The sequence below is a fragment of the Leptidea sinapis genome, chromosome 11 (assembly GCF_905404315.1).
Source record: "Leptidea sinapis chromosome 11, ilLepSina1.1, whole genome shotgun sequence".
NCBI lineage: Eukaryota > Metazoa > Arthropoda > Insecta > Lepidoptera > Pieridae > Leptidea > Leptidea sinapis.
The window spans coordinates 15208764-15236432 of record NC_066275.1 but is presented as its reverse complement, the minus strand read 5'-3'; the positions used below and the strand labels follow the sequence as shown (position 1 = coordinate 15236432).

General features: G+C 35.4%; 1 protein-coding gene across 2 annotated transcripts; it reads right to left on the bottom strand.

Annotated features, from left to right (window-relative positions):
• Positions 1–26306, bottom strand: LOC126966818 (protein yellow-like). 2 transcript variants are annotated; one of them, XM_050811075.1, is made up of 7 exons: positions 26150–26306; positions 10904–11152; positions 9270–9439; positions 4897–5061; positions 3150–3309; positions 1128–1309; positions 1–552 (listed from the first exon to the last, which is right to left on the bottom strand). In XM_050811075.1, the coding sequence occupies exons 2-7, from the start codon at positions 11118–11120 to the stop codon at positions 118–120; spliced, it is 1329 nt and encodes a 442-aa protein (XP_050667032.1). In that variant the 5' UTR covers positions 11121–11152; positions 26150–26306; the 3' UTR covers positions 1–117. The 2 variants fall into 2 exon arrangements, with proteins under 2 accessions (XP_050667032.1, XP_050667031.1); XM_050811074.1 differs by lacking the exon at positions 26150–26306 and adding an exon at positions 17197–17482.
• Positions 26307–27669: the final 1363 nt, after the last annotated feature.

The following is a 27669-nucleotide window of genomic DNA, read 5'->3' as shown; positions in this document are numbered from 1 at the left end:
TATAGTAAAATAATTTATTCCTTAATAAACTTATATTATCATCCACTATGTAATTAGATTATGGCCAATGCTGCAGTTTGAATTTTTCGTGTAATCGATTTGACAGCGCTTGAATTTCTAGAGATATGCTACAGCTCCATATTTCCAGTGTTGTCTAGGGACATCTTTCAAAATAGAATTGGCATGATGGCCATGCGCACGATCCTTTGGGGGCGCTAAACAGAGGGAATCCTCTAGAATGTTGGAAATCTTTTCTGCATGAATCCTAAAGTTGACTCTATTTGAATTCAGGCTTCCTGTCATTACTCTCTGAAAACTTGAAGTTAGAACCCAGAGTTCTTCTTCGCCTTTGACATTCTTGATGATCTTCAAACCACTTGCAAATTGTAAAGTTTCTCTGTTCATGGCAATTTGATGGAAGTTCTTGGGACCAAATTCAGTTGCAGAGTTCCAACACCAAATACTCGGTGGTTCCATCAAGCCAAAGAATAAGATTCCATCTTTATTCATTGCTTCTGCTGCAGATTGATTCGGTCTCTTTTCGGGAAAAACCTGAAAGTAAAATGAGGCAAAACAATTATACACAGTTATTTTTGGTTGCACGTAAATAATCTAGGAGTTCCATAGACTGGCGCATTTGTTCTTAGATCAGGACAACCTCCAAAAAAAGAAACTTTTAAATTCACTTTGTTGACCTGTCTGTTTGTCAATGTCAATTTACCAGAAATACGTGGCGAAATAATGGTGATATTAATATCAAATATCGATGTATGCTGCTTTTTAAAGCTGTGTAACAAATAGTTCTAAAACATAGAGCAATTTAAGCCTTTTTTAACACGCAGGTGAATTAAAACCTAGTACTCTTCATCGACCTAGTACACACACACGCTATGGACATGAAAATCAAATCAAAACCAAATCCTAAGCGCCTGAAGAATAATGATCACTTTAATTTATTATCCATTTGGTCAAAATACAAATTTACAAAGTTCGATGGTTAAAAAGGGTTAAAGGCGATGCAGATGGCGTTTTCAGAACTCTTCTTGTTATTTCATCAGTCATTACGGAACTCTTATGTCTTTAATTATCACCTTCTATTCGCATATTCATCTGTTATCGCTACTTACATTAATAGAATTAGGATCAGCATTGGAATCCCTTAAGAAGGAGTCATTGCGAAGTATACTTGTCCGGACAACGTTTTCGCTGGTAGATGCCAGTGCATGAAAGTACAGGAAACATTCACCGTTTGGTAGATGAGGTGACAGAGCCATCCCGAGGACTCCATCCATCAAGTCGAAGCTTTCACCTGAAACAGCAAAAGAAAATATCACTATCACAATACCAGACGAGAGTAGGTGTCATATATCAGGAGATAAAGTAGCATAAAATAATAATAATAAATAATAAATAAATCATTTTATTTCAAGCTACAAGGCCCATAAAATGAATACCTAATAATCTAACATACATATTTTTAAAACTTAAATCTACGTCACATTTTCGCGGCGATGTGAGGCGCGGGTTCGGTAACTTCCGGCGGTCGGCGATGTCCGCGATACTTGCGAAATACGACCCCCTTCGGCCACAGCTTCACGTCCAGGAAGGTCGATATATGTTCTGTCGGGACGCGAACAACAAAAGAGTTAAAGTCTACTGCGTGACGCGTCACCAACTTTTCGACCCCCAACCGGAACCTTGTCTTCTCCACCAAGTACTGAACAATGTCGGAGGCCTTGGTGGTGTGGTGAAAGCGGGAGACGTAGATATACTTCGCTGGGACTACGGAGCGCAGGAGCTGGTTCTGTCCTATCGGTGCTGTGCCACATTCATTATGACTAGGAGGCCTCCTCTTCTTCCGCTCCACCTTCATGAAGCAATCCTTGTCGGTCAGACCCTTCGACACAGCTATACAAGCGGGTTCCTTGCGGGCGTGCCGCTTCCACTTTCTTTCCTCAGCACTGTCCGCTTTCTGGGTGAAAATGAATCGAATAATGTCCATTATATTATGGATAAAGGTGCTTATACTTGACGCTTAGCCTATGTGAAACAAATTAGCACTTGTCCGCCTGTTGACACTGGTAACTGTCCGAATTTACCAACTCTTCGAATTTTCTTAACTTTCGTCGCATCTCTTCAAAAACAAAGACGCATTTCGCCGATTGACTTTTTCTTTGGCTTCAAAGCAATGTAATATCTAGATTTCGTCGTCAGTGATAATATTTATACAGCCCATTCATTAAAGATATCTTTCGTTATATTTTTTTTAATTATAGGCACTACTATACACACAATCGTATCTGGTCATATGTTAAATCGTATCCATCGAGTGGACGTCAAAGGATCGAGATTTCGGTAACAGTAGTTGCCGGGTGATCTTCAGGAAAATGATCACGTCCATGTCTAAATTCATGGAAACAGTAATAGACAGAGAACGAGATGGAAATCTCAAAATCATCTCAATCTCACTCTCTTGTTAACTTTGGCCGCAGCGTAAAATCATGGCGCCTATATTTTCTCGGGCTCAATTCATTACACTGTCGCCACACAAATTTCACAGTTATGCCACAATTTATAAACAAATGAAAATCACATAAACTAAAATGTAACCTCCTCGCGAAGTGTTCCATTGGGAGGCTCCTTTGCACAGGATACTGGCTAGAGTATGGATACCACAACGGCGCCTATTTCTGCCGTGAAGCTATAATGTGTAAGCATTACGTGTTTTGGCCTGAAGGGAGCCGTAGCTAGTGAAATTACTGGGTAAGTGAGACTTACCATCTTATGTCTCAAGGTGACGAACGCAATTGTAGTGCCGCTCAGAATTTTTGGTTTTTTCAAGAATCCGGAGCAGCACTGCATTGTAATAGGCAGGGCGTATTAATTACCATCAGGTGAACGTTCTGCTCGTCTCGACCCTTATTTTCATAAAAAAATTAAATAAGTACCCACCCCAACAATATGTCCAGTAAAAAATTTTAAGTAATTGTTTTACAAATGGTCAGTACAGGAACTTTCAGTATGGCCCACGAATATGTAACTCTAAGGCTTACATCATCTGTTTCAGTTAATAGCTCTGTACTCTAATGCTACTTGCTATAGCCGATAAACTATCGTCAACAATACCCTGATGAAAAAAATGCAACTACCGTCAATTGTAAATGTTCCGTGTGAAGGGTACGGGAAGAAATGTCGATGAGTTACTCTCCAGGACCTGTCGCGGTGGACATCAACCACGAGGAGACCGAAGCCGGAGACATCGGCGACGTACACGAACGTGTCGCGGCAGTCAGATCTGACGTCAACCACCTGAAACAATCCAATGTTGGCATGGAAAAGCTGAATAATAAAACTAATAAAACGATTTTTGTTATTAAATAATAGTTTATAAGGGATCCGTAGCCAAAATGGCCAAAAACGGAATCCTTATAGATTCGTCATATCTGTCTGTATGTCCGTATGTCACAGTCACTTTTTTCGAAACTATGAGCACTATACTATTGAAACTTGCTAAGTAGATGTATTCTGTTAACCGCATTGAGATTTTCACACAAAAAAAGAAAAAAAAAATTTGGGGGTGACAAAAAACATAGAACTGAAACGAAATTTTTTTTCTATGGCTAGGTCTTCAAATGATATTGAGGTTTCTAATATCATTTTTTTCAAACTGAATAGTTTGCGCGAGATACTTCCAAAGTGTTAAAATGTGTATCTCCCCCCTGGAACTTCTAAAATAAGAGAATGATAAAACTAAAAAAATAAAATGTACATTACCATGCAAACTTGGTTTGGACGAGATCTAGTAAGTAGTTTTTTTTAATACGTCATAAACCGTTACACCGAACTACAAGAACTTTTATAGTATGTTACTTGCTGCTGATCCCAGAAGTGAGGGTTATCACTTTAAAAATTTAACAAATTGTTTAGTTCTTTATCATCCAATCTTAAAGAAATATTTTGAAACAGAATGGCAAGGAAATATATTTGTATTTGGCACTCACAAAAACAAATAAAACGTGCCGTAAAGTAAAAACATGAATTTTAGGAATGGTTAGGGAATAATTTCTCACGATTTGCCTTCTTTATCAGTATAAAAATAGTAGCATTTATGTGGTTAAATACAATATTCCTTTATTGCGCTACACAAATTTGACAATTTATATTACGTAAAAAAATAAACACTTCAGAACTATTACAATTACTTTATATTAAAAAGTTTTTCTCTCAGAAAAATCAACTTTGATTCCATACGAATTTTCGATCAGGTCACGTGTCCTGACGCGAGTTTAACATTTTATATCCATCCCAAGAATGGTGCTCAACGCCGCTAAATAAGTTTTCACTTCAAAAATCTGCACAGAAAGACAGATATTAATGATACTGATCTTGTTTGAAAACAACTTTGACCTAGGGTTTAAGACTAAGGAAAAAAGTAGTTGAGAATGTTTGTATGGAAAATCGACTACTAATACTTACCCTCCTTACCAGTGGGAGGCTCCTTTGCACAGGAAACCGGCTAGATTATGGGTACCACAATGGCACCTTTTTCTGCCGTGAAGCAGTAATGTGTAAACATTACTATGTTTCTGTCTGAAGGGCGCCGTACTTAGTGAAATTACTGGGCAAATGAGACTTAACATCTCATGTCTCGAACGCATTGTAGTGCCGCGTGGGTTTGGTCAATAATCCTGAGCGGCACTGCATTGTAATGGGTAGGGTGTATCAATTACCATCAGCTGAACGTCCTGCTCGTCCCGTCCCTTATTTTCATAAAAAAAAACCCTCAACAGTTACTACTCACGAGCTAGTAACATATTAATATGATAACAATATATTTGATAATAAAACATTGTGTGTTAATCTCATTGAATGCATATTTGCATTGACAATACTTACAGGAGTTATAAACAGCGATGTAGCGATATAGTTTGAGGCGTTAACTTTGTGTCTGTACAGCAGACGATCGGCCTGTAGATCAAATGCCAGCACTTGTGGGGGACACACTTGCATGTCACCAATCTTTCCTGAATCTACCACCCACAGACGATTACAGGTGTCAATCTGGAAAATATAATTAATTTTAATATTACCTATTATTTGAATGTAAAATAATCTCTCAGATTTTTTTGGAAGTAATACTTCTTTAGGCGCATGAAAAAATTATGAGAATGAAATTTTAAGATGCGCGCGCATCACTGTAACACACAATTGTATTAATGAATCGTTTAGCAGATATAACCTTGTGTCCCCTGACATGTTCCTGTCCTCGAGATTCCTCCCCACAACATACAATTTCATAAAAAAATTGCATGTAGTAATTTTATATTGCTCCCTTATTGTTTCAATCAGCTAATGATCTAAATCCGTTGAACCGACGTGATCCACAAAGACTCGTTCTACATAATGTTCCAAAAATTACTAAATATAATAAAAGTTGTGTATGTAATTGTGTTCGTGTTTATATTAAGTTAGCGAGTAGCATTAAAAATTAAAATTCTAGATTATTTAAGAATAAGCTATATAGTCGGCATAAAATTTTTATAGTGTTATGGAATTCATGGATAAGAAATTCTGATATTCATTGTATTAAGTTAAATATTTGCATGCTAGGAAAAGTGCTAGCAAAACATATATATTATAATATTTTAACACAATTGTATACTATGTTTTTTGCAAATAAATATATTATTATTAATTTCAAGTTAAATTATTATTTGAAGCAACAGTCGCCAAGAAAATGTCTAGTACAATTAAGTTAAAAAACTTGAGCAAAAACTTCTATAGCAACAACTATTAACCACATCCTACAACTATTATTATATTAATTCGTTTCTTATATTCGGTTTTTGTGGACTATCATTTCCATTATTTGTCAATTAGCTATGGGTTTTTGTTTGGAAAACAAACGATTACGTAGTTTTATGCGTTTTATTATTACACTAGCTGCCCCGACAGACGTTGTCCTGTTCATATTTAAAAAAAACTCTTGCGGATGGAATTTCGTAAAATCCGTTCTTAGTTGACCTCTACTCGGTGAAAAGAATATTCCTACCAAATTTCAAGTCTTTAGCTCTAATGGTTCCAGAGATATAGAAGATTATTTTTATACGTTATTCATATCATAGTAAATAGGCACACAAAAACGGTAAAAGAATCATTTCTGGGTGAGTTTTAGAGCAATGTGTATTTTTTTATATGAAAATAAGGGACGAGACGAGCAGGACGTTCAGCTGATGGTAATTGGTACGCCTTGCCCATTACAATGTAGTATCGCTCAGGATTCTTAAAAACCCTAAAAATTCTGAGCGGCACTACAACTGCGCTTGTCACCTTGAGACATAAGATATTAAGTCTCATTTGCCCAGTAACTTCACTAGCTACGGCGCCCTTGAGACCGAAACACAGTTATGCTTACACATTTCTGCTACACGACAGAAATAGGAGTCGTTGTGGTACCCATAATCTAGCCGGCGTCCTGTGCAAAGGAGCTTCCCACTGGTAACTTATTGCTCTCTTTAATACTTTTATTCGAGATTTTCTTCTGGTGTTAGGTTTATTTAACGACAACTCCGATATTGAACATCGAAAAGCCATGATAGCCTTATATGATCACTTTGTTGTCTTTCCACCCGTCCGACTGTCTGTCAAGACCCTTTATCTCGGGAACGCTCGCAGGTATCGAGTTGAAATTAAAGCGATTTACTCAAGTCTCTTGAAGTTGTGAAAAAATGCATGAATCAAACTTGTAAGTTGACGTAAAAAAAGGTTTTTTAAGCCGCAAAAAACGTATATTTCGACACTCTCAAGGCAATCAATATTTATATTAAGACTAGCTGACCCAGCAAACGTAGTATTGCCGATATTAAAATCGCGATACAAAAGTAACTGTTGATCGTAGATGGGTGAAAATTGAAGTTGTATGTATTTTTAATGCTGACTCATAATCAAACAAACTTAAAAAAAATATCAAAAATATATAAAAAAAAAATTGGCGTGGACCACCCTTAACATTTAGGGGGATGAAAAATAGATGTTGTCCGATTCTCAGACCTACCCAATATGCACTCAAAATTTCATGAGAATCGGTCTAGCCGCTTCGAAGGAGTTTAACTACAAACACCGCGACATGAGAATTTTATATATTAGATTTTCCGTTGACTATGAAATTTGGTAAGTAATTCCGTCGTACACTACAAGAACAGGGAAAAGTCTGAAAACTAAACATTTGTAATAAATTAATAAAAGACAGAGTTATTGCAAGAAACGGCGTCCAAAATTTTAGACGTATCATACCTATCGGGTATGTTAAGTAAGGGCTTCATTGGTATAAGTTAAAACCTTTTTTTTTTAATATTTTTATGAAGAGTTTTCGATTTATGGTGAAGAATGAAATAAAACTTATTCCCTTTTTTATAAGTGAAGGTACCAAATAATATATTGATACCGAACCATCAGTGGGCGAGTCCAGCTCTTGTCAGGTTATTTTACCGACTTCAAAAAAGGAGAGGTTCTCAATTCGACTGTATTCTTTTATGTTTGTTACCTCAGAACTTTCGAGTGGGTGAACCGATTTTGATGATTCTTTTTTTAATTGAAAGCTGATGATTCCCGTGTGGTCCATGAGAAAACCATATCTGTCTTCATCAAGTCTTAAATCTGCATGAAGTATGAGCGCCACAAATGGACGAATAAATCAATATCACGCCAAGCGATGATCCTTTTTTTTATTGGAAAGGATGTACTTCATTATGTATGGGGCACACTACAAGTTTTGATCTTCTAGCTAATCGGAAGTATTTGAATTTCGAATGTTATATTTTTTGAAACGTTGCAACCTTCTTAGTAATAAAAAAACATAGTTGGTGGGAAATCATTTGTCAATTGTTTTTTATCACACTTAGAACTTAGATAGTTCTACGTACGCAACGAAAATGGAACTAAGTCGAAAAGATTTTAGAGCGATGATTTTAAAAGTTCTCTCTCTCCGCAAGACTGTGCCACTCGTCTTCAAAATGCCTTTGGGAGAGAAGCACCTTGCTTAATCACCGTTAGGCGATGGTTTGCTGAATTTGAGAGAGGTCGGGTTTCTTCACATGACGAATTTCGTGAAGGGCGGCCTTCAACTGCCGTCAACGAAAATAATGTGGCTACTGTTAAGCAGCTAATTGAAGAAAACCCGCGGATTACTTATGAGACATTTGAGGACTATTGAGGATTGGTATGAGCCAAATTCAGATAATTTTACACGAAGAATTGAAAGCGGAAACTTTGTTAAAGTAGGATCCCTCATGTACTAATAGCGGAGCAGAAGCGGGCTCGCGTGGAATGATGCTCACAGATGGTAATGAAGTACGACCACGGACATTCTAATGCTGTTTATGACATTGTCACCGGAGACGAAAAGTGAATTTATAGTTTTTAACCCGAAAAAAATAGCAATCTTGTGAATAGGTGTTTGAAAATGAGAATAGGCCAACAAAAGTTAGGCAGGCGAGAAACGTTGGTAAAAAATGATCGCATTTTTTTCTCAGTTTTACCAATTCCGAAGAGGCAGTGATAACGTTCAATCTGCACGTAGAAAACATGCCTTCAGATCTGTGGTTGTTCATTTTTTTAAAAATTGTACGATCGCATGAAAAAGTGTTTGAAATGTAAAGGAGAGTATTTTGAAAAGCAATAAACATAATATTTTGGTTATACCATGTTTTTTTTAAGTGACGCAAAACTTTTAGTGTGACCTAGTTTTTTTTTTATGGAATAGGAGGACAAACGAACGTACGGGTCACCTGTTGTTAAGTGATCACCACCGCCCACAATCTCTTGCAACACCAGAGGAATCACAGGAGCGTTGCCGGCCTTTAAGGAAGGAGTACGCGCTTTTTTGAAGGTACCCATGTCGTATCGTCTCGGAAAAACCGCACAAGGAAGTTCATTCCACAGCTTTGAAGTACGTGAAAGAAAGCTCATTGAAAACCGCACTGTGGAGGACTGCCACATGGTGGGGATGATATCCTAACTTGTGGCGTGTCGTGCGAAGGTGGAATTCGGCGACAGGAATCAGGTTAAACAGCTCTTCGGAAAGTTAGTTTAGTTACTAAAAAGTTTTATTAATTATATACTTAATGTATATGTATTATGTATATTATGATATTTTAATGAAATAATTTAGTACTCTTGAATATTCAAACTAATAAGCCTTGATTCAACATTAAATATTCGGTAAATTCATTTTTCACTCATAAGACCCTGAATAATGGTTAAAAGATTACCGCTGTTCGAAATACTGAAGTCAGACCATCACAGTTGTATCCTTGGTTATCATGCCAAGAGTAGTCTGGATATCCATGTATCTCTCCTTGATCATCCACTGTACCCAGGGTCACAGGACGTCCCACATCAAAGCGTGGTATGGTGACGAATATTCTCGATTTTTCGGGACCTTGAAGTAAAATTTTCTAAGATTGTAAGAATTATAAATCTAAACTGATTACAAAGAAGATAAAAGTAATATTTTTATATTTTAACTCATCTTAACTATAATTAAATACAAAGTTCTAGTTATAACAGATTAAATATTTTAACTTATAACATTTCCATGTCGTAAAAGGACTTCTTAAATTATTAAAACAGATGAATCCTAAATAGATACGTACTATTTTTATTAAATTTATTGAAATTTTTTCTCTGTTGGCTAAAATACAATAAAAAAAATTCTAAAATGGAGGGACTTAGTGAAGTAAATACGTTGATAATTGTAACAATCCCAATTCAATTGGACAACAAATTTTATTTTTTAGAATACTTTGCAAATAATACACGAAAATTTATTGAATAGGCGTTACTTTGCGGAAATCCATAATTATACAAATGATTTAAGTTTTCTTTAGTGGTATTTTCCAAAATCTGGCACGAGACACGAGATGAGTCTCGTGCCAGATTTTGGCGAGACAACACGTCCTGAGGATGCCTCGTGTAGAGGCGAAACATGTGTCGAATTGTTTTAAAAACAAATATTGGCGCTGGAATTAACACTAAAGAAAACTTAAATCATTTGTATAAATAATACACGTACAAACTGCTGCGGGTTAACTACAAATTGATTATTTTAATACATTTTTATAAACTACTTTATTTTGTTTTTTCCATCCTTTGTTAATAAATAAAAATAATATAATAAAAAAATTGCGGGTTTGTTGATACTCGCCACATAAAGTTTCCCTTGTGTAAATTTTTTTCATATAGTACCTACTGTTAGATACTTTTAAGCGTTAAATTTTTTACTTTCATCCCTTATTTCAACCCTACACAGGGCGAAATTTCAAAATCGTTAGAAAAAATATACCTAAATGCAAAGTTTCATGGTGGCATCTTTGATAATGACGAACATCCATACAAATTTCCACCCCCAATTTCAACCCTTCCAAGCCTCTTAATCAAGACAAAAGGTAGCTTATATGCTTTTCCAAGTTCTAGTGTATCTCTGTACTAAATTTCATCAAAATCGTTTCAGCGGTTTAGACGTGATAGCGTTAACAAACTTACATTCACATTTATCAGTCAGATATTATAATATTGTTTAGATGTCAGTCTTAGTTCTATTGCATTTGTTATTAACATTAAATAAAATTACATAGCAGAAGGTAATCACTGGTTGGCTCTACACAGGGTTCTGCCATCCAGAGGAATATAATACATTAAAGGTGCCTCTTTGTTTCTGTTTTTGAGACTGAGACTGTAAATTTATATGAGGCATGAAGACCAATGTATGTAATTATAATTAATAATAAATAAATGAAATGAAATGAAAATTTATAAAATTAGTAGGGATTATTCTAAGCAATGTGTCATTTAAAGATTACTATTCTATTATAAACTATGTACTATGTAATATGTAACTATGTACTTCGTCTGTGATAAACATCGACGTCAATGGGAACTGAGTTGCCAGGTACATAGTATTGTTTTTCCATTGCAATTTGTCTCAAAGCTTCACTGGGGAAAGCAAACTGTAATTCAGGCCATTGTCGCACAATTCTTAGACCACTTCTAGCTCCAAAAGCTGGCCAGCAACAAGAGAGGCAGTAAGATAGAAGGAAGAATCTCTCTATTCCGAAAGACATTTCAGCCTTATATATGTCCAATAAGTGGGGATCTGAAACAAAATACAATATATTTACACAAATAAACTTTGAAAAACAAAATTTTATGAACGATGCGAGACTCGAACCCACGACCTCCGGTGTTCCGTGCCGGTGCTCTAACCAACTGAGCTCACCGTTCGAGTGACGTATCGTTATAAAATCTTGTATGCTTTGTTCAACTCTCAGGTTGTGTGCACTATATTTAATTTCATGCTTAAAATACGTTAAGTAATGGTAATTTATGTGACTGTACCTACATAATGAAGGGAATTAAACACAAGTGTGGGCGAGTTTCATAAAATAAAATCACACGAATGTTTTAATGCTTATTATGTACAGTTACTAGTACATACATTACTTTATCCATTATAAATAATAATATCATAAGGCTTCATGATGCATTCGGCTCCTAAAACCGCATATTACGACCACCATAAATTTTAATGGCGGTCAAAGAGGATGTAAATAATACGTAAAAAGGGGCGGGACTGCCTAAGTAAAAATTGAAATTTAGGTTAGTATGAAACGTGCAGTGATTTGGCATAAGTTTGAAATTGTAGTAACTACAGTATGGCGATTGGCGACGAAGTATAATCCGGCTATGTTTTAAAGTGAACAGTTGCTTATAACGTTGTGGATTTCGGCTATCCCGGTTTTTTACAAGATTATAGCCGTCATCTGTCAATTTATCATTGACAGCACGTTTCATAATCGCGTGAATCGCTCTTTTCTTAAGAGAGTTTTACTAGGCTGACCAAAAATTATAACCAATGGTGGTAATGAAAGTTTTCTGGCAAATGACATAGTTTTTTTTAATTCAGAGACAATCTAGAGTCGGTCCCAAATATCGTTTGATATCTTACTTATGTGCGACATTCGTCAAATTTGTTTGCAAATTGAAATTTCATTTCGAACTAAACGTCATCTCGACTGACATGAGAAAAGAGATTAAATCAAATTTCTTTGTTTTTCAGAAATGTTCAAAATTTGAATGTATTAATAATAACGAAATCGAAATAATTGCAATACTAACATTTTAACTGATAACAAATTTGTTTTAACAAAACAGTCTATTTTTATAGTGATCATAATGTGGGGTTTTTGAAGGCAACATGGAAGGTTTATGTTATATGAGTATATAAAATGTGTGGATTGATACATCTACTGTATTGTACTTTAAGTATGTACTCAATAACTATACCTATGTTTTTACTTATTAATTTACATTATTTTGACTTACTCGTATAAGCCATTTAATAATTGACGTTTTGTGTATTTTGTTGCGTCACTTTGCATATATTGTAATTGAAATGATTTGTAAATTTAGTTTAAAATTAGAACCTGTAATACTATTCGATTTGGAAAAGAGCAACCTTAGAGTTTCTTGTTCGTTCTTCTCTAAGGAAATCTGCCTTCCGAACGAGCTTTATGAAAAAATTAAATATTTCAAGCGTAATACAATTATCCTACGAAATATTTTTTTTTTTTGATTTGATTTGATTTAAAAAAGCTTTCACGCAAGTTATTTAGATGCGGCGTATACTGTTTTGTTTTTCACATTAATGTTCAACGCGTCTAAAGACGTTTTTAATTAAAAACAATAAAAAATAAATAAAAAACACAAGTTATTGAAAAGTAGATACATCAATCCATTGTAGACAAATAAAGGTATTATGCGAGCATTACAATAACGATTATAAAGATATATTTAACTAGAAATATATAACAGAGCTCAAGAGGTTAAAAAAAAAGGTTTACGGTTTTGCGGTCACTTGAGCACCGTTGGCCGCGTTCCCTTGCAGTACCAGAAAAAGAAAATATCTTTAAATTCTTGTATGGTATAATTTATTGAATGAGGCATTATTTTGCGGAAATCCACAATCATTCAAATGTTTTGAGTCTCATCTCCTGAGGAGGTGTAGAGCCGAAACACGTGTCAAATTGATTGAAGACAAATCTTGACGGAATTTAGACTAAAGAAGGCTCACAATATTTGAATTCTTGTTTAACTATAAATTAATTTTAGCTATTCTTTTTATTATGAAAATAAGGGACGAGATGAGCAGGACGTTCAGCTGATGGTAATTGCTACGCCCTGTCCATTACAATGCAGTGCCGCTCTGGATTCTTGAAAAACCCTAAAATTCTGAGCGGCACTACAATTGCGGTCGTCACCTTCAGACATAAGATGTTACGTCTCATTTGCCCAGTAATTTCACTAGCTACGGCGCCCTTCAGACCGAAATACAGTAATGCTTACATATAACTGCTTCACAGCAGAAATAGGCACCGTTGTGGTACCCATAATCTAGCCGGCATCCTGTACAAAGGAGCCTCCCACTGGTGAGAACGATGTGCTATCTCAGCGAAGGTGCTTGAACCCATTTGGTCAATAACACATTAACTTATATCAAACTAACTTGCGAGTGTTTCAAATGGTACATACATTGTACCTTCAATAATATAGATATGTATTAAATGGACGTCTGTTTAAAAACCCGCACTGCACTTCCTGTGGTATTGCAACAGAGAATGGGAATCAGTGATAACCAACCATCAGAAGACCTGAAGGTTCTTCGTTGTGTGCCTTCTACCACATTTATCACGCTGTTCCGAAGAGCTGTTTAACCTAATTCCTGCCGCCTAATTCCACCTTCGCACGACACGCCACATGTTAGGATATCATCCCCACCATCTGGATGTGTGGCGGTCCTCCGCAGTGCGGTTTTCAAGGAGCTTTCTTCCGCGTACTACAACGCTGTGGAATGAGCTTCCTTGTGCGGTGTTTTCGGGACGATACGACATGGGTACCTTCAAAAAAAGCGCGTACACCTTCCTTAAAGGCCGGCAACGCTCTTGTGATTCCTCTGGTGTTGCAAGAGAATGTGGGCGGCGGTGATCACTTAACACCAGGTGACCCTTACGCTCGTTTATCCTCCTATTCCATAAAAAAATGCTACTTATATTCGCTGAAAATGAATATTCTCCCAATAACATGTTGACTGCCAAATAGTTCAAAAATATTAAGTGTTACTCTATGTTTAAAATTACTTATCCCTGTCATGTAATTTTGTACTGACAAAGGTACCTAAAATAAAGACAAAAGTTTTAAAACTTGGAATAGTTATAACTTTACTTCACGTTTATTAATAACACAGTAACGGCCTTACAAATAAACTTGGTATAAAGTTATACCTGAGAATAAACCAAGAATACGCCAAATGTTGACTATATCGCTGACAACACTGTCTATACAATGATAATTCTGAATTGTTCCGAATGTCAAGCAGCCTTTTAAATAAACGCGGGAAACGTTATACGTCCGAATAAACCAGTCATAAGCAAAATGTTGTCGCCGCGACAAGAACAACTTCATTGAGGGCATTTGCAGCGACATTGAGAAACATTCGAACAAGCTACAAACTGCAGACCTTTTTAGGAAGGTTAGAGTCCTGTCCAAGCAGTTCAAAGCTAAATCGTGGATTATAGAAGATGCCGACTGTACTACACGAGCTCGACCACATTGCTGAAAGATGGCGTACCTACTGTGAGCAGTTATACACAGATCCCCACTCAATGCCCGAAGTTACCCCGGTTTGGAGGGACCTGGCACTGGAGCCCATGATTCTTGGTTCCGAGTTATCTAATTCTCTACAGTCTCTCAAGAATGGGAAGGCACCAGGAAGCGACCAAATAACAGCAGAAGTGCTTAAAGCTATGGGTGACCTGGGTGAAGAGACACTTTACATTATTTGCTCACACGTCTGGTAAAACGGTGATTGGCCGCAGGACTGGTCGGAATCCGTAATTCTTCCGCTGCATAAGAAAGCGTCAACCAAGAGCTGCGGCAATTATCGAACCTTATCCCTCATCTCGCATGCCAGCAAAATTTTGCTTCATATTCTCAATAATCGCATCCACTACTATCTGGATTGGCAAATTCCGCAGGAGCAAGCTGGTTTTGTGAAGTACAAAGGCACTCGGGAGCAGATTCTCAATGTCAGGCAGCTCATTGACAAGGCATACGAGTTTGATACGCCAGTGCTAATGTGCTTCGTCGACTACAGTAAGGCTTTCGACTGTGTCAATTGGAGTTGCTTATGGAGGGTTCTGCAAGAGCTTGGTGTACCAAATCATCTCATCGCTTAGCTTAGCACCCTGTATGGCTCAAGCCAGGGAGTTGTAAGAGTCGATAAAACAACCTCGAAACCCTTTAAGTTTCATCAAGGAGTGTGCCAGGGATGCATTTTGTCGCCTATTCTCTTCAACGCCTATGGAGAGCACATTATTTGACGTACCTGCGAGAACTGGGAGGGAGGCATCACAATTGGTGGCGTGAAAATCACCAACTTGCGCTACGCCGATGACACTACTCTTCTTGCAGCCAATGAGTCAGAAATGGCTGCACTTCTTGAACGTATGGAGCGGATTAGTGGAGAGATGGGACTTCCCATAAACAGGTCCAAGACAAAAGTCATGGTGGTGGATAGATCTGGGAAGTTGGAACTAACTGGTGCGCTGGGCCTAGAAATGGTGGACAACTTTATCTACCTGGGTTCCAACATAAGTAACGATGGTTCGTGCGAGAGGGAAGTACGCAGGAGAATTGGCATGGCTAAGAGCGCTATGTCTCAGCTTGAAATAATCTGGAGAGATCGCAACATTTCCGTAAAAACTAAGACTAAACTGGTACGGACCCTAGTCTTCTCGATATTTTCGTACGGCGCTGAGACTTGGATACTGAAAGCTGCAGACCGCAAACGCATTGACGCCTTTGAGATGTGGTGCTGGAGAAAGATGTTTCGTATCCCCTGGACAGCATTTCGATCTAATCTCTCCATACTGCGTGAACTCAGGATCTCCTCGCGATTGTCTTCAGAATGTCTGCGCAGAGTTTTAGAATACTTCGGTCATATCGAATGGAAACCTTGAGAGGCTCTTTGTGGTCGGCAAAATAGATGGGAAGAGGCCTCGTGGACGCAGTCCAACACGATGGTCCGACCAGATCCGCTCCGCCCTCGACTCTACGGTTCACAATGCCTTTCACACCGCCAGAGACAGGAATAGATGGAGAGCGATCATACGTGAGAAAGTGATACAGAGGGGTGGTCACGACCCTCAGTACTGATGATTACGACGCAGCAAATTGTCGATTTGCCTGCATTTTGCATATTTTTGGTTTATTCTCAGTTATATCTTTATTCCAAGTTTATTTGTAAGGCCGTTACAGTTTCATATTTCATAGTTGAGATCTATAATAATGAAAATAATTTTCTTAGTGATTTCTTGTACTTTCTAGGTCAGATACGGCTATATGGCTTAGTTCATCGTGCGAGTAAACAGTTAAGTTATATGATGGAAAAAATATATTTTTTTAATACCGCCATTGCGCTTGTGAGGGCCTCCTGCCCTCATTGCAGGCAGTGTCTATACTTATTTTGAACCCTGGACTTAAAAACAAATAAAGGCAGCGTTTTAAAAATCATAAAAATATAAATCATTTAAATTCATACTATGCATAACTTAGAATAAATAATATCAAAATATAAACTTAAAATTATAATTATGGAAGTCGACTAGAGGACGGCTTCACCAATGAAATATTATTATTGCATTACTTCTCACTATCGTAAATATAATATAATACTACTTAACATAAAATTTAATGCAATAATTGTGTCTTTTAATTAACTTTTAATCACAACAAATTGTAGTCCGAAATGAATTGGAATAAATTTATAATTTATTTAAACAAAATTATCGTATCGTATATTGGTAATCTACTTAACGCACACTTACTGCTGTTTTCAATAACTATCTATCCTAAGTTAAACTTACGGATACATTGCTGTCACCGTTTAATGACAAGATCTGATCTATTCATAGTTATGTCCAATATAGTTCAATGCTATCTGTCAATAGGTTATTGAAATGTAAATGAAGCGTAAAAGGATAGATCTGTCTACCTCTAGTAAGTTAAACTAAGGATAGATAGGTTATTGAAAACGGCCGTTAATCATCAATGAAAAACATTTAAACAATCAAAGTATATTACCATATTGACTTAACAGCTGACCACACATCCTGTTTGGATAATTCCCATTGTACCTCGTCATTTTGTACACTAATAATGTTCACACAGGCGTTCATGAATAACAAAACACTGCTTATAATTAATATTTCAAACTAAACATGTCCACAACTTATAATATTGTCCACAGTAAAAACAAGATAAAATTGAGGCGTCAATGAACCTGCTTCTATAAGTGTCAGATAATAATTATAAAGTTTAAAGTAAACATTCTTTTAAAAGCTGAAACTCCGTTATTTAAACATTACCTTACAAACGCGTCGGGTGATTACGGCGCGTGCGCGTAAATGAAATTAAATATTACTTTGGTAAGATAGCAAGATGTTAAGAGAAATAATAATTATTGCCTAAAGAAACCATAAACAGCAATCTCTCCATACAAGTCGACTGCTTTCTCTTTAAGGCGAAGAGTAAGCAGAAAACACGCAAACATGGTGTTTTTAGACAAGTTTTGTGGTGAAATTGTAGCTTTTCGAGCTATGAACACTATTTAATCCTGTTACACATATCCTTAACTTTTATTTGTAGGTTGCTAATGCTTGCTGTTGGTTATAGCTAACACTGCCGAGCCTTTTTGAACTACCACATTTCTTTGAAGTTAATCAAGTTTTTTGGCAAGGCGTGACGCATTTTTTTGGTATTTCTCTCAGAAAAGTTATTCTTATAGCTTGTACTTTTTTGTGTAGGTTCATTTATTCAGATTAGTAGGGAATAACGAAGATTGTAAGCATATAAACTGACTTCCACGCAGGAATTTTGAAAATATTGACTTTGTTACATAGATGGCGGGACGGCAGCCGTGAACTCATATCGCTCAAAATCGCTGGCATTTAGTGTCGCCTTAATTAGCACAGCATTTTCAAATCAATATGATCATATCTATGTGTCTTCTTTTTGCGTATTTTGATATTTTTAGTAACCGACTTTAAAAAAGGAGGAGGTACTCAATTCGCCGGTATTTCTTTAATGTTTGTGACCTCAGAACTTTTGAATGGGTGAACCGATTTTGATAATTCTTTTTTAATTTGAAAGCTGGTGCTTCTCGTTTGGTCCCATTGTAATTTGGTCCAGATCTGACATGAGAAAACTGTAAACTTTGCTATTATAAAGTGCGCGACAAATGGACGAATAACTCAATATCGCGCCAACCGATTTCTATGATTTTTTTTTTATTGGCAAAAATGTCGTTGTTAGCCACGGTAAGTTTATAACTATATACATAGTTGTAGGAAGGTTGTAGGTGAGATGCGCTTGTGTCGCACGCGCAACATGACAAAGCGAAGGGCGAGGTTAGGGCCGCGGCGGGAAAAAACATTAATTGTAACTTGAATTAGATTGTGTAAAAAAACACGACAATTTTTTTTTTCACTTTTTAGCGCATATTACATCTATTGTTTTCGAATAGGTTTTTTTGAAAGTCGGTTCTTTTTTTGTTACATTTTTTTTTATAAGAGCCAGATTACTTCAAACAAAAAAAATCAAGTATTAAAAACATAAATCATATAAGCCGTAAACGGAAACATCGTATACAAATCGGACGGATGATATTTTATCGAGAACTAAACCCTGGGTTTTTAAATTACTCATGATTTTTAATTGAAGCTGTTGTGTTTGTTTTCGCACTAATTTTTGTTTTGCAAAAGTTTTGCAACGCATACCATCTATATATATTTTTATTGGTTGAAGAAAGCCCCTCGAAATAGGGAACATATCGTGAATCTGACACGCTACCCTCATAACCTTTTAAATAAGTAGAAAGTAATTTATATATATATAAAAGAGAATGTATGTTTGCATGTTCCCTAATAAACTAAACTATACTCCTAAACTATTCGACCGATCTCAATGAAATCTTTTGTAATAGATTTGTTGAAGCTCAAGGAAGGTTTACATATATAATTTATACGTCAAAACAACGTTTGCCAGGTCGCAAACGTTGTTGAAATAAGCGACGTCTAGTATATGACATCTATATGTAACGCATGAATCAATCACATAATAATGTATTCGCAATCCTGATTTTAATTTCATTAATCTACAAATTACCTACAACAGTACAAATATTTATATTAAAATTTGATTTTCAATCACTAATTGAATGTCAAAAGTCTACCACCCATTGGAAAAGATAGGTATAGATATATTTTTATCACCTTGACCACAATAATACTTAACTTGAGTACTTCTGGTAACTTACAAATTCAAACTGAAAGATGATAAATTCAAACCGATAATAATGAACTTGGAAACGTTGTTGATATTCAAACAACACCGCTAATTGTTATTGCAAAACAAAAGACTGGCCACAATAATTATCGACATGGATGTCGTGACTGCAAGATAGTTTTTCTTTACGCCAATTAAGGAAACAAATTAATAATACTCTAAGCTACAAGATCGCATCCGTATTGCAGTAATCTTGGAGATGATTGCCACATTCGGCCCCGTGACTTTGAACTTGATACGCCTGTTAGCCTTCCACTAGGCGGAGAAGAAAACCTTACGGTAAATATTTACAAAACTACGATTTTGCGACATCGCGACCGCTTGAAACGACTTAAGATTTTAATGACGCTTGTATTATCGTGGTATATTAAAACAGTTATTTGTTTTAAATTGTCTTCTACGCATCAACTAACTATAATATCTACTAGAATTCCAATTCAAATAGGACTCAAAAATAGGGCTTAAAATAATTAATTGAACTTCAAAAACTTATCATTTGAAAATTTATGACTCAGACCTTAAAAGATCTCAGCGCTATAAACTCGGCTGGCTTAGAAGCCAAAAATGATTTTTCTAAAATAATTTTATAACTTACTCATACAATAAAATTTATTATTTTAATACCCAGAGGACGGTCGCTTCATATCAGTCATATGTGGTATCAGAAAGTCATTTTTGTTGTAACCAACTTACCACATGAACGTTTCTTAACAATTCTTTTGAATTCCGTTACACATTTGTTTTGTAAATTCTCTGGGATCATGTTGTTAACACATTTAAATCGCCAAACAAAAGACTTAAAAACTTGACTCAACCTAGTAGATTAATACGAGGGTGCTGTGGTCAGAAAGATGATGTTGTGACAAGGATTGAGAAAGGAATGCTGAAATGGTTTGGACACGTAGAGCAAATGAGTGTAGAAAGAATGACTTATAAGATATAAGGCAAGTTTGTGTGGGCAAGTCGGTCGTAGGAGACCTCGTAGAACATTCGTCGACCAAATTTGGGATTCGGGGAAAAAAGGAAAAGTCTGAAGCACCTGGATCCGGTGAGCATATATGAAAAGAGTAATGAATTTAGCGGAAGCGCGTGAGGTTTGTAAGGATAGAAGCAAGTGGTGTTCTGTTGTATTGTCTACCCCTACATGTAAATGGCTTGAGTGTATGTGTGTATTCACATTGGATGTAATCAGGCATCATCCACTTGAAAATTCAATATTACAACATTATCAAAACTTTATTATTGACAGAGTGTATATATGAGAGACATTAAGCCCAAGGTACGTCGTTATATTATAGTAATATATTAGCTAATAAACTATAAACTATCAATTTATATCAAACTCATAAAGTCAAGTCACTACTTATAAATTTGCTATTTTGCTTAATGGGAAGTTTAATGAATCAATACCGTTTTTTCATTTAAATAATGGAAGGCTTGATAGAGACTTTCTTGTTCACGGCTGCGTGACTGTCCAATTATTTTTTGTTTGGTTTCTTTATTTCCGTCAGTGATAATGATAGTTGTTTGTAGGTAATGATTGTTGTTTTTCTAATCCAAAATAGAATAACAAGTTTTAAAAATAGTTATATTTACTTTGGTTTGATATCCAATACTGGTCGCTAGCAAAATCTCTTCTAATCTAAGCATTATCTCGCTTATCCTAAACTAACTAACCCAACAGACGTTGTTCTGTTAAAAAAACGAATTAATTTATTATCTAAATCAATCGGTGTGCGGTCATCATTATTATCACAGTTTCGCTAATGTGACTTTGTATATTTATTATGAAGAACCAACTGTCATTTCTTTAAACTTCTTTCTAAATGATTCTTTAGATCCTAGTTTATAAATAGCGCGAACTGCCCCCTAAAAGTATACCATACGACATAATACTGTGAAAATAACTAAATGGTCACGTCGTATCTATGTGAGCTAATTGTCTAATCTCTTTAACGGCGTATGCTGCAGAACAAAGCCTATTCATAAAATTAAAGCAAATTCTCCAAAATTGTAAACCTAATTTAGAATCAAGATCAATTCCAATAAATATAGCAGATTACACAGATTAACAAGATACTCGCATTACCATTTTCAACATTCAGAGCGGCAAATTTTATATATTTGGTTCTCTTGATTTAACGATAAGTTATTGGCGCTAGCCCGTACACGATATCTAAAAGAAATTGTATTGAATATTATTTATTTCGTCCCACGTAACTTGGTTTCTTTTCACTTTGAATATGAGTGAAGTGTTATCCGTAAACAATTCAATCTTATGTCTTTTTTCTACAAGACATCATTGATGTAAATTAGAAAGAGGAACGGACCAAATATTGACCCTTGTACCCCCATATAGTGAGGAGTCCCAGTTATTTTTTACATATTTTACTAAAGGTTGGCAATTCCGAAACAAGATTAAAGAATTCGGGTAATAAGTTCTTCTCAACTTAAATATTGATTGATTGATTTAACTGTTTCAAAAGGTGTTGCACGCCATGTTTTATACAACTATTAAACACGATTGCAAGATATTATATGACATCAATTATCAAACAAATTTTGTTAAAATTATTCAACTTTTTCCTGAATTGAATCTGCAACTTTAGTGAAAGAGACAAGAGTGTTTTGTGATTGAATCTGGAATTTCAGAAAACATCTCAAAAGCAGAAGCAACTTCCTATTCTAAGTGGATTTTGTATTTTTCATAATTAGATTATATTCAAAGTCTTTCACTCTTCCAAAATTCCATTTAATGATATTCCAAGTCATCTTTATTTGATTTGATGCATTTTTTAATTGTTTATCGACGAGAAGTGATCAAGCATGAAGTCATTAGCATCAGATAAGTGGGAAACCCCACGATAAATATACGAATTAATAAAATCAATACACGTATACACAGGGCATTGAACCCTAACCTAACTTAAAATGTTTTGTGGTAAGGTATTTATTGATATAAGTTAGTTACTAGTTTATTGACTTTCAATAAGTGATGTCCTATCCTATATAATGAATTGCTGTTCGTTAATTTCGCTAAAACTCGAGAACGGCTGGACCGATTTGGCTAATTTTGGTCTTGAATTATTTGTGGAAGTCCAGAGAAGGTTTGAAAGGTGAATAAATAGGAAAATGCTCCTAAATTAAATAAAAACAACAATTTTGTTTTTCCTTTGATGTGTCCACACATAATTTCTATGAGAGAATTTATTGACGCACGGTTTGACAGTTCTGCTGTGATACAATTTTATTACGACAGCAGGGTGCATATTTTACGAAGTAATTTTTGATGTTATGGTATATTATTGACAAATTCATATAAAAACATTATTTTATTTATTATATACAGAACAACGTGTGTCGGGTCAGCTAGTTTTGAATAAAAATATTTGAATTTGAATAAGGTATTGTGATAACGAACGGGTCACCTTTTGCTTTTAATAGTGTTTTCATTATTATAACACTAGAAATAAGGGATTAATTGTAACTATTTCTAGTAGACTTCATAAGATACATAATAGCTTTAAGGGTAAATGCACTTTTATAAAAAGTCCCAGCCACTGTTCAGGCATTATCTATAAATAAATTTAAATGTTTTATTTAAAAATGGCTCTGTCGTAAGTCCTGCTACTCCACACCTATCTTAGTGACCGAATATCTTAGTGATTGGACAGCCTGGGACTAGATTATGATTATTTTATAGCAATAGCAATGACAGTACAATATTGTATATTTTATTTAAAAAAAAGGATGAGAGTTTCTTGCACCGCTTCTTCTCTCTCAGAGCGCCATTTGTTTCCGAAGCGGTAGTAGTGATAGAAATGACATCAAAAAGAATTCTAAAGGAATAAATTTTGAGAAAATAAATGCCTTTTATGCCTTTAACGGTAACTTCCAAAAGCACACAGGTTAAATACTTCACAATGGTAAAAATGTTTTACCAGTGGGAAGCTCCTTTTCACAGGAAGCCGGCTAGATTATGGGTACCACTACGGCGCCTATTTCTGCCGTGAAGCAGTAATGTATAAGCATTACTGTGTTTCGGTGTGAAGGGCGCCGTAGTTAGTGAAATTACTGGGCAAATTTGACTTAATATCTTGTCTCAAGGTGACGAGCGCAATTGTAGTGCCACTCAGAATTTTTGGGGACACTGCATTGCAATGGGTAGGGCGTATCAATTACCATCAACTAAATATCCTGGTCGTCTCGTCCCTTATTTTCATAACAAAAAAAAACAAAGATCTTAACGCGTACTTTAACAGAATTGTAACATTGAATATTTTGTTAAACTTTACATCACTTATTTGACCGGACATTTCGTTATTGTTTTTATTTTGTCTTTACGCAAGCGAGAAGGTAAAATAGGAAGTCTCATTTGACATTGTAAGTATTGAGCTTTTAATTATTGTACGATAATAATAATAATAAAACGTGTTGTTATATTTTTAACCAATTACGTAATATTCTGTAAGTTTGTTTTGACGTTAAAATTCTTTAAATTTGTTTCTGTAGTGGAAGACAATGCAAAAAAGTAATGATAAAATATGGGGTTACAGTTTGGTGCTGTAAATACATATCTGTCAACCACATTAATCAAATAATATTTATGTGCAGGCTATAAATCATTTTATGAACGATGTGGGACTCGAACCAGCGACCTCTAGCGTTCCGTGCGAGCGCTCTTTCCAACTGAGCCAGCCGTTCGAGTGACGTATCTATCTATTTATATAAAAATGTATTGCTGTTCGTTAGTCTCGCTAAAACTCAAGAACGGCTGGACCGATTTAGCTAATTTTGGTCTTGAATTAATTGTGCAAGTCCAGGGAAGGTTTAAAAAGTGAATAAATATGAAATTGTTCGGAATTAAATAAAAACAACAATTTTGTTTTTCCTTTGATGTGTCCCCCGCTGATACTTCGCGACGTCGTGCGCGTACGTATTTTTACACCTTGGGTTACATTACTGGACTTTTAGTAGGGATCCCTAATTTTTTTGATAATGTTATATAGCCTATAACACTCGGGGATAATGTAGCTTCCCAACAGTGAAAGAATTATTCAAATCAGTTCAGTACTTGCGGAGCCTATTCAATGCAAACAAACAAACCATAAAATCTTTCCTCTTTATAATATTAGTATAGACATACAGAACAACGTCTGTCGGGTCAACTAGTCGTTTATAAAATCTTGTATGCTTTGTTCAACTCTCTATATTACATTATATTATGTTATATATATACATCAGTGCACGCTTATTTTTAACAGATTTAAATACAGTTACATACAAATACATTATAATACACGTTGGACTCTACTCTTCATATAAACACGCTACGGTCTTAACTAAGATTTTAGTAAACTTTATTTTGTGAAAGCATTATTAGAAGTTATTTCCAAAATAGCTGTTCTGAATTTGGCTGACACATTGCTTAGTTATACGGGGAGTAATACACTGAGGGACAAGTACGTAGTAAACAACAAAAAGTCCAGTGGAATTACCTTATGTTTCTATTTAAAAGAGAACAAAATATAATTAAACTCTTAGGATGCCAATTAAAGAAGTGTTCGCGGGTGTGGTCGAGGGCGTGTAGTTATTATTAATATAAAACGTCAAAAGTGCGACCTGTTTTCTGAACTTTGGTATTCAAAACGTTAAAAATTTCATCAATATGGAAATTAATTGAGTCGTGTTATATATTGCAACAAAATTTGGATTTGTATTAGAATAGTACATAATATTATATATAAGAGTTTTGGTCGGTCAGTTTTAGAAATTTGTGATTTGTTTTATGGGTGATGATAGGTTTTGCACAGATTTACAACTTTTCTGTTGATATTGATAAGGGCGATTTAGCTTGTGAATGAGACTTTACATAATATTATATCTCAAAAATATGTCTGAATTATGGTTTTTCCTGAATCAAGAAGAAAAATCCTGAGGACACCCTGCCCAATACAACGGGCGTGTCACCGGTACATCAGTAGAGCATGTTCATGAGAATTCGTGAAAAAATGGTGCGAATCTTTATAAATATATTAGTATAAGTACTTTGTAAGTAATCCGTAACTGATAGATTTTCTTTAAAAAAAACGTTGGTCTTATCTCATCATAGTATCTTCTACATCATAAAAAAGATATGTTTTTAAACAACAAACTGTAAAAACTAAATCAATTTTAAAATTTTAAGTGTAATTGTTTTTCAAGTATAAATATAAAAGGTTATTTTAAATAATAATAATATTGACACACTTTTTACACAAATTATCTTGCCCCAAGTTAAGCATTCATAGCCTGTGTTATGGGTTACAAGACAACGATAAATTTAATACAATATACTTACTTAAACATACATAAATTCATATAAACATACATAAAGACATTTAAACATCCATGACTCGGAAACAAACATCCATATTCATCATACAAATGCTTGCACCTACCGGGATTCGAACCCGGGACCTCTAGCTTAGTAGGTAGGATCGCTAACCACTCGGCTATACAGGCTATAAATAAGTAGTACACAGTATTTGTAGTGTGAAGTTAGGATTAGGAATGCATATGAGAAAGATTTGTATATTATGTATATGTCCAATTATGATAACACTATCTATCTAAGACCTTCACAACACACTAACTTGAACTAAACAACGTATTCACGGTAACAGTTATTTAATAACATATAAGTACTTACACTGTTCCCAAATAATATCCAAGCTGGACAAACGTTTGATAAAAAATACTTTATTTATATTCTTGTAAATATAAATATAAATATAATATTTGTTAATTTAAACTGCTTAGAGGACGAGCGGTCATAGCGCGGAACAAATATGAACTGTACGGAAACTCCAAAGTCATTTGCGATGTATAATTTAATCGTCTTCTTATTCAAAACAACAAATTAATTTATAGGAAGTTAGTTTTAATGTTGAAGCCACCAATTTCTAACGAGTTAACTATCTACTAAGTAAGACATTTTTACTATAATCCTCTCTACTTGAGCCCACGATGTCCTCCGCGTGGATGGCCGATGAATCAAAAATACTATTCCTGCATGTGTTATAGCCTATATTTTGTCCCGATCTCTTGTTTGTCCGAACCTTTATACAGATAAAAAATTCTATAAAATATTTTTATGGACTCGGTATTGTCTGTAAAACACACAGCAAGTATTATTTGAAAAACTACACAATGTACCGATTATTTTTTTTTATGGAAAAGATGGACAATCGAGATTGATGATCACCGCTGGCCTTATTCTCTTGCAACACCATAGTAATCACAGGAGCGTTGTCAGCCTTTAAGGAACGTTTTTTTTGAAGGTACCCATGTCGTATCTTCCCGGAAATACTGCACAAGCAAGCTCATTCCACAAGTTTTTAGTACGTCGAAGAAAGCTCCTTTAAAACCGCACTGTGGAGGACTGCCACAACTCCAGATGGTGGGGATGATATCCTAACTTGAGGCGTGTCGTGCGAAGGTGGAATTCGTCGGTAGGAATCAGGTTAAACAGCTCATCGGAACACTCCCAGTGATAAATGCGGTAGAAGGTAGCGGAAATCCATAATTATACTAATGATTTAAGTTATCTTTAGTGTTAATTCCGCCAATATTTGTTTTTAAAAAATCTGCCAGATTTTGGCGAGACAACACGTCCTGAGGATGCCTCGTGTAGAGGCGAAACACGTGCCGAATTTTTTTTAAAAACAAATATTGGCGGAATTAACACTAAAGAAAACTTAAATCATTTGTATATCTAAGTTTTATGTTTATATTAATTTAAATACTTAAATTTAAGTCAAGCCTCTATCGCGATAGGTCACTCTGTAAGGATAGGGGCTTTATTGGTTAAATAAATAAATAAATAAAGACTTGTAAGAGCCGAGACTATTATTTTCTGACCACCGACCTCCAGTAGGTCGCCCTAAGTACAGGTGGAAAGAACAGATGAATTGTGCGAGATCAAATCCATAAATTGGCGTGAAATCGCACAGTGGAGACTCTCGTGTCGGAGGCCAAGCCCCACTTTGGGTCGGTGCGCCCAAAGTGGGACTAAGTTATAGGAGTAAGTAATTTGTATGTTTCTTAAAAAAATAAAGGATTGTTTAAATCAGCTAATGATCTAAATCCGCTGAACCGACGTGATCCACAAAGACTCGTTCTACATGATGTTCCAAAAATTACTAAATATAATAAAAGTTGTGTATATAA